We start from the raw sequence: 9075 nt of genomic DNA, 5'->3' as shown, positions 1-9075 counted from the left end.
GGGTCTGCCGGTTGGGTGGGCGGAGCTGAGTTTACTTTTAGCCAATAGGGACGAAGGGGCGGGCAGTGGCGGCCTACGCAAAGTACGGCAGTAGGTGGAGCTCTGTTGCCAGAGTAACCCGGCGTTGGTGTTGGTGGTGTATCCTTCCTGTCGCAACCATACCTGTTTCCTTGTGCTGAGATCCTGAGGTGATGGTGAGTGCCAGGCGAGGCCAGAACGGCTCCGGGGTCTTCTTTACTCCGCGTCCCAAGTCCTTGGTTGTCTAGGCACTGAGAGGCGTCCGCGTCCCATCTGCCTTCACCCCGTTATCTCTTTCTCCCTTTCCATGAGCAGTCCCTGCTATTTCCTCTCTTTCCCTATTTCTTGTAGCACTCTGAATTCCACTTTGGTACTGCTAAGCCTCGAGAGTAATATGACAGAAAGTTTAGATGTAAGACACTGAGTCTAATAGTCTGAGGTGAGAGATTATTTCGAACAAATATTTAAAATGTTTTCATTTTTCATCATTACATTTTTTTTTTTTTCAAGCTCCCAGCTTCACCTTAACGCGCTTCATTTAACAGTATGTTGTGGTGTGTGTATAACTTTCTCATTACTGATCCGAACCTCCCTAGTTCCTGAAATCTTTGCTTTCTTGAGTGGCCGAGTACTGTCCCACACCGTGCCTAAGGGTCATATAGTAATAGCTGTATTTTGCATTAGCTCCCTTCTAGCCAGTTGATTACCTTCTAGGTACGTGCTTTTTAACAGGAATGCCCCTCAAGATCACTTGGTGATCACTTCTGGAAAATTCACTTGCTAGAGTCTCACCCCCAGAAATTCTGAATAAATAGGAATGGGGCTCCGTATTTGCATTTTAAAAAAGCCTGTAGATAATTTTAATTCAGTCACGCGTTTGAAAACACCAGGGTTCTAGTTAATTCACTTAATTACCAAATATTTTAAACACAGGTAAGGAACTGGACGATAGAGAGATGACTATTGTCAGATGAGTATAGCTATGAACTTAACAGAGACCCACCCACCACCCCTTCTCCAGTACTACTCAGCAATCCATTTTATTACTCCAATCTTCTGCTGCCCTTTTCCTTCCGAGCCCTTTCCACACCTTCACTTTACAAACCCTGTCCCTTACCCTCCATTCTAAGCAGATGACAGAGTCTAACAGTCAATTTCTTTAACCTCATGCCCTAACCTATATATTGATCTATATTTTTTACCCATCATTCGGTTGTGTGTTTCTAGTTGATAGAAACAGGTGTTGAAGGATAATGCTTCCATCTTTGCCCTAAATCTTATTCCCTCCCATTCCTTACAAGACTTTTGCTTCAGGTTATAGTTCTTCTTTCCTGTGCTTTCAGCCTCTTCCTCTCCATTTCCTTCTCCTCAGTGTTCAAGTCATACATCTTAAGAAAATGAAATAAAACCAAAACCCTTCCCCTTCCTGTGTTTATCCAGTCCTCCCATCAATCTATCAGTAAACTGCTGGAAAAAGCATAGTGCTTGCATTTGTATCAGATTCTGCTCTGTCACTTGCGTCCTCAACACTCTGTTGTCTGAATTCCTCTCTAATGGCTTCATGAAGTCGTTCTTGCTTAAATTTCGAATGGCCTTTTAAGTGCCAAGTCCAGTAATTTCTTCTCAAAATTTATTTTATTTAGCCTAGCTGACAACTGAACCTCATGGTTATTCATTCCCTCATTTTTTCCACTGGCTTTGCCTGTTTTTAAAATGTCATTTTCTGGGACTCACTCCTTAATTAATTTCACTTCTTAGTCTATACATTTTCCTTGGCTGATTTCATCCACACACAAGAGTTCTACTAATGCCTAAGCATTCATTCTTGAATTTCAGTTTCATCTCAGACCTGTTAAGGCCTAGTTGCTTCCTGGACATCTCTACCTGGTTACCGCAAAGGCCCCTCAAACTTGTACTTACCATATTCAGTCGAAATTATTTGCTCATAGATTTGTCACACTTGCTAAACTGTGAACTGTTAGAGGAATGGACCTTTCTTTTGTTCACTGCTATTGCTTATATCACGGCAGGCACTCAGATATTTGTGAAATACGGTTTTTTGGTGCCTGTCTTTCAGACTCCCCAACAACCCTAAGAGCAGTGAACTCCTCCTCGCACCCTCTGTCCTGGCTCGAGTTGTGTGTGGTGGCTCTTTGAGAAATTGCGTGGTCAGTGAAGGCTCGTCGGAGGAAGAGACTTTTGTCTTGAAGCCTGAGTGATAAAGTGCAATGATCTGAGGGAAGGGTTCTAGGCAGCACTAGCAAAAAGATCAAAAGAGCTTCGAGTATTGCAGGCACTGATCTTATGGTTTAATGTGAAAAAAGAATCGCTATTATTGATAGATTATGAGGTGGTGTGCAGGTGGCAGCAGTCGGGGGGGTATGGTGGAGTGTGAGATTCCAGTAGAGAGGTAGGTAAAGGGCAGACCACATGCATGTACTACAGCAGTGTTTTTGAAACTATAGTTGTGACCCATTATTCGGTCATGAAGTTAATTTGTGGTATGTAGCCAGCATTAAAAAAGAAGACACGTGAAATAGACATTACCATATTGCCTATAGTAAGGGTTGCTTTCATGAAACTTTTGTTTTAAATTGTATGTGTGTTATGTGTACTGGGTTATGATGCAGAATATCTTTCTTACTGTGACTCGTGATCCACAAAGTTCAAGGTAAAATGTACTTTGAGCAAGACACACTTTAAACGGCTAAATAGTTGAAATCTCAAGGCATGCAGATTTCTTCTTCCTCCTTTGACCTAGTGACAATCTTATTGTGTGGCAGGATAAACTCTGAATTTAATGAAAGCCTAAAATTGACTAGAGTTGAATTTTCAAATTTCTTTCTGCATCCAAATCTTTCTCATGTCAGTTGCTGTCAGTCCTTTATGAGAAAGAGTAGGCCTTTAGAAAAAGAGAGAAATGGATGTACTTTCTCTGTGTTCAGTCTGGCCATGGGCATCTGTACTCTATCAAAGCTGATGGTCTCCATAAGCAGCTGAGGATGGAGTTTGTTTCCTCTGCTGGTGTGGCTTCCTGGTCATTGCAATTAAATTATCTGCATCTGGTTTGTTACAGTTCTAGCTTCTAGCACCAGAATTGGGTTCTGGCTTCAAATTCTAGCATCACCTGTATCTTGTGAAGCAGAGATAGGCAACTGTAGTTAAGGATGTCTCACATGCATGCTGTTTAAGATAAAGAATATAATAGAGTCATCAATTTATTTACTTTTGTGCATACAGAGAATAGAGATGATAATTCCAAGACTCTTCTGATTAATAGATATGAATGTTATATATCTTCTAAAATAGAGCATTGATTTGAATACTGTTACCCAAGATGAACTGCTAGTATAAGGCCTTTAAAGATGATCAACTATGTTCCACAAGAATTAGACTAAATAAATGTCTCAAAGTTGGTGTTGTTTTAAAACAGCCTTCAAAGAGAGTTTCATGATCGCTGAATAAAGAACAGGATTTTATTCCATGAATTGTTTTTCAGTTTTCAACTTTATAAAGTTTTTTCTAAATAGGTTTACTGTCTTGCCACGTGCTTCTTCCCCATCCAGAATTCCTTTTGTTACTTGAACTGCTAACTTGGAGGAACTAAAGTTTGAAAGCTAGGCAGGATTTTATTTACTACAACTGAATCAGAAAGTATAGAGACTAAAATAAAAACCTGAAACTTAAACATTTTCCCCTATATATTTTATTACGAATGCAGTCTAGAGCTTGTTATATTCTTCTTTAGCAGTTGTGTTTGCAAAACTGCATAGCAACTGGTTAATATAATGCCTTAATTTTCCTCTTTATCTTTTTTCCTGTCTTTTGTAGCTCTTTATCTTTTTTCCCCCTTTTTATCCCCCATCTCTTCTTTTTTTTCCCCTAGCTTTATTGAGGTATGTTTGACATATAACACTGTGTAAGTTTAAGATGTACAGTGTGTTAATTTGATACACTTATCTATTACAAAATGATTGCCTCCATCTCTTAGATAATTACCGTTTCTTTTCTGTGATGCGAACATTTAAGATCTAGTCTCTTAGAACAGATTGATGGTTGCCAGAGGCAGAGTGGGGGAGGGGTCGGTGAAAAGGATGAAGGTGGTCAAAAGGTATAAACTTCTGGTTATAAAACAAATGTCATGGGCATATAATGGACAGCATGGTGACAATAGGTAATAATGCTCTATTGCATATTTGAAAGTCACTAGGTGAGTAGACCTTAACAGTTCTCATAAGAAGAAATTTTGTAACCATATATGGTGATGGGTGTTATTTAGACTTATTGTGGTGATCATTTTGCAGTATATACTAATACTAAATCATTACGTTGTGCACCTGAAAGTAATATAATGTTATATATGTCAATTGTATATTTTAAAAAAGCCAAAAACAAACAAACAAACAAAAAGAAATCATCTTAGTGGGATCTAGGATTTTGAAAAAAAAAATTACTATAAATTTGTTATAAAATGTTCCTAAGGACACTTTTGCTATTTTGTGCACTTAACACAGTGTAATTGATAAATCTTCTTGTTTGCAAGGGGTAGGAACATAGGACCAGGCAGACCAGGTTGAAGTCTCCAGCCTTTGACAGGGCTGTTTGTAATGGGAGACTACCTAAATGTCTATCAATAGGGAGATGGCTAAGTAAACCATGATGTGTCCATGCTGGGAATATTATGTAACATTTAAGGAGATTGTTATAGATCTATATGTACCAACTTAGATAAGAATATTTTTAGTGAATTTAGTTGCAGAATTGGTTGCAGAATATTTGTATTTTCCAATGTATGTAAAAAAAAAAAACCAAAACAGCAAAATACAAAGCCATGTGATAGTACTATGTATTCTCTATGGAAATATTAGGCAAATATATAGACAAGCTGGTAACAGTGGTCACCTCTGTGTTTAGGGGAGAGTTTTGGATTTGGGGAGCTGATCAAAGGGAATTTGAGTCTGAACTGCAGTGGTTTTATTTTTTTATCAAGTGAAGTGAATTCGGATATGACCTGTATAACAAAAAATTGAATTAAAAAATGTTGCCACTATTGTATCCTTCTGTTTACATTGTACATTGACCAGCCCCTGATTCAGGGACTGGCCATGAATAATGAAATGTAGTAAGAGAATGCTATTAAACATGCTAATATCCTTTTGGAGGAAAAAAAAATCTTATTCTTCTAGCAACTTCAAGTATGTAATACAGCATTGTTAACTATAATAACCGTGCTATATACATTAGATCCCCAGAACTTATTTATCTTCTAACTGGATGTTTGGATCCTTTGACCAATACCTCCCCATTTCCCCCTTCCCCCAGCTCCTGGTACTCACCATTCTACTCTCTGTTTCTGTAAGTCTGGCTTTTTAGATTCCACATATTAGTGATATCATACAGTATTTGTCTTTCTCTGTCTGATTTATTTCACTTAGTATAATGCCCTCAAGTTGCATCCATGTTGTCACAAAAGGCAGGAAGGGAAGGATTTTGGATTTCATTCTAAATGCAATAGGATAATGTATCTCATACATTTTTCCTATTCCATCAAAATATTTTATTTTCCTTGGATCTGGACTTATTTAAATGCTAGCCATATTAGTTTGGTCTTTCAGTGCCTATTTTCATCTGTAACATTTGTGATCTTGTAAACTTTGGAAAGAAAGTTTTTTGTTGTCCTGCTCTTATATTTGAAGATTAGAGACTAATTTCTCCCCTTATAATTGCCTTTTCATAATTTAATTGCCCTTTACTGGACCTTTTGTTTCCATAATATCTTCTCTAAGACGCGTCAGGCAGAGCCCCCCATTCCAGGTGGCTATGCATCATAGTTTCTACATGGATATTAGGGATATTATGTGTTCTGCTGTGATTTCACCTGATACCTTTCTTAATGGGTCTATAGCATAAGATTGAAGTCCCTTGTTCTCCAGAAGTATCTCCAACATTTCCTATGAACCTTATATTCATTTTCCTGCAAAAACTATCTAAGCTACTTCACTTCCAAAAGTTGGTATTTTAAGACTTTCTATTAAGTAGATGTGAGAAATTGTTGCTATTAAAATGTACTGCTCAATTCAAGTTTATTTTCTGATACTAGGCACTTTGTCTAATTAAGTTGCTATTGTTATCTCTCCTGACTCATCCTATGTGCTGTTCATTCTTCATGTTGCTTTATTCTTTAAAATGTATTTCCATAGACATGCATAATGGCTCCAGGGTTTTCTGACATATGTAAATTTAAATTTCATTCTTTGTTTTCCATAGTTCTGGTACAAGTTAAACATATATATGCTATATGCATTTTATATATTTATGTAATATATAAAATACAGGTAATACATAATATATCAAAACATATAAAATATATATTTAATTTATATATATAATATTTAACTTATTCTGTTGTAGAAATGTAGTCATTTTCAGCGATTTGAAAATAGCTAAGTGAAAAAATATAATTGAATTCATCTGTAATATCACTGACTATATACAATCAGTATTAATATTTTAGAATATTATCTCAGTCACACACACACGTGTGTATATATATATACACACACACACACACACACAGATGTATATACCTCTTTTAAAATGTGATCCTATTGCATACATTGTTTACAAATTTTTTTTCACTTAATATGTCTTATACATTTTTCCAGATCAGTTTTAAGAACTACGTTATAGTCTTTCATCTAATCTGGTTTAACCAATCTATTTATTAATTTGGTCTTTTAACACCATAATAAACGTATTTTTACAGACACATTTTTACTCACATCATAATTATTTTCTTAAAATAAATTAGAAATAGAATAACTGGGTGAGAGGCCATGTGCATTTTTAAATCTTTTTGATATGCACTGCCAAATTACCTCCAGAAAGTTTTACCCGTTTGTACACTACCAGCAGTGTGCCATGGTGCCTGTTTCTCCTAATCTCTAACCTGATATTTCTATACATTTAATACATACATGTAACGATGGATTCGAACTCTTTCACTTTCTTTACCCAGTATATTGAGAGAGAAAGATTATAAATCACTTATTTTCTATAGGTGAAAAATGCTGTTAATACTTATCCAAAATGTTTCTCTAATTATTATTTCACATCTTTCATAAATTGTTACAATTCAAAATGTATTGACTGTATATACTGATGAAGATAGGAGTAACCTTTTCTAAACTATTATTCAAAGACAGATTATCCAGTCCTCTCTTGTCTGTTTTGAAGCAGCAGCTGATTGTAGTACAAGGGAACTGGTCTAGAGCTAGAAATCGAAAATTTTCAATCCTTATTGTAGTATTGGTTTCAGCACTTATTTACTGTGTGACATGTAATCTTTCTGGGCAATTGTTTTCTCATCCATAAAATCAGAATGATAATTTCTGTTCATATTTTGTGAGGATCAAATGAGGTAATGTATGTGAAAATAATTTATAAACTCTAATGTACTATACATATGAAATTTATTATTTTCATGTTAACCAAACTACTACCTAATGAGAAGAGATGGTTGGGGAGAATGGAAGGTGATTAAAATCTAAAACAAGTTTCAGAAATAAGTATTTGAGGTTAGTGATGTTATTGTCCAATTTTGTGGATATTTAAAAATTTACTTTCATATCAGTATATTAAATAGAATCTTTCTCAATTTCTATTAGAGATTCATTTTCCTACGGAAGCAGTAAAAGGTCAGGGAAAAGGGAGGGGATGGGAGATGGCAAGAATAGTTCTTGCGACCAGTTTCAATAACTCTCATGTCCTTTTGGGAGGAGACAGCTAAGCATGTCTGATGTGTGTTTAGTAAGTATTAGATCTTGAGATCCATGAATTTCTGCCAAGCTTAAGTGGATTAGCTGGGAGCTAAGTTTTATTTCCTTTTATTACTGGTAGTCTTGAAATTTTATTATTCAATAATTTGATTGTGAAAATATAAAGGAGCCCTTTTTAGGCCTAATCTGTTTCTTGCTACAGAGGCTCAGAAACAGGGCTTTGGAAAAATGGAAAATCCCTCCATCTAGTGGCAAGTACAGGTCTATCATTTATGTTAAACCATCTTGCTCTTTCAGTAGTTTTTCGAATTTTACTATATCTGCCCAAATCTCTGAAAGGCGAATATTTGTATATCTTAGGTATTTGAGTGTTTTTCATAATTAAATAATTAAAAATTTTATCTCCAAAGGGAGAATGGATCCTATAATAATATGCTCACTTTTCCCCAGAATTTCCATTTAAAATCTAGTAATGGCCTTGAGAATTTATCTTGACTCTCAGTACACACCAAGGTCGAGGCATGCATCACTAGAACATTTTTAGAACCAAAATTGAAATACTAAGAAGTTACACAGAAGCAGGGCAGAGCCTCTTGTACTCATCCTTCTGCCCTACTGTTGGGTTCCTGCTACATGCCATAAATCTGAGATACAAAGTTGAATAAGACCAAATCTTTCTTTTAAGGAGCTCACAATCTTGGGGGAAGAGGGAAGGCAGGGAAGAGAGAAACATGATATATTGTAACATTGTACTACTAACTTAGAGAAATTCAATTTCCTCATTTGTAGAATGAACATGATAATAATACTAACTCCCTCATAGGAATATTGTTATGATTAAAAGAGATAAAGTGCTTAGCTTAATGCTTTATACATTGTAAGCATCCAATAAATGTTAGCTGTTGCCACTACTGTTGTTATTGACAGGTGTTAAGATAGAGACCTACTGAATGTAGGAACAGAGAGGAGAGACTAATCACTATGTAGGAGTGTTAATTAAAAACAAGATTAGTTAACTTTACAGCTTTTTCTGTGTTATTTTTCATTCACTGAGTTTCACATTTTCTTCAACTTTGAATATATATAAATCCCAAATTAAACTTAGCATGCTAATGTCAACATCGATTCCTTAAATTTACTAGAAGGCATTTGGAAACAGTAGGAAAGTGTCACTGTGGTTCATTGTTCAAGCTTCAGCCTACTTAACAAATGTTTTTTCTTTTCTCTTTCTTTTGCACACTTTTGCCTATTGACCCAGATGTCCCTTTGGGTGACTTGT

At 35.8% G+C, this 9075-nt stretch overlaps 1 protein-coding gene across 3 annotated transcripts in view; it reads left to right on the top strand.

Moving 5' to 3' along the window:
* Positions 1–67: 67 nt before the first annotated feature.
* NME7 (NME/NM23 family member 7) overlaps positions 68–9075 on the top strand; it is a 247760-nt gene continuing 238752 nt past the window's right edge. For 2 of the 3 annotated variants that reach the window (XM_007172480.3, XM_007172482.2), the window contains exon 1: positions 110–194. Coding sequence is in view for 1 of the 3 variants with exons in the window: in XM_007172481.2 (XP_007172543.1) it covers positions 192–194 (3 nt within the window). In the remaining 2 variants the exon portion in view is untranslated. Of the gene's footprint in view, positions 195–9075 lie in introns of all 3 variants that reach the window. The other variant, XM_007172481.2, reaches the window with a different exon arrangement.

The sequence above is a fragment of the Balaenoptera acutorostrata genome, chromosome 1 (assembly GCF_949987535.1).
Source record: "Balaenoptera acutorostrata chromosome 1, mBalAcu1.1, whole genome shotgun sequence".
In the NCBI taxonomy this organism is placed as follows: domain Eukaryota; kingdom Metazoa; phylum Chordata; class Mammalia; order Artiodactyla; family Balaenopteridae; genus Balaenoptera; species Balaenoptera acutorostrata.
The sequence above is the reverse complement of the archived record's forward strand: the minus strand, read 5'-3'. Positions and strand labels throughout refer to the sequence as shown.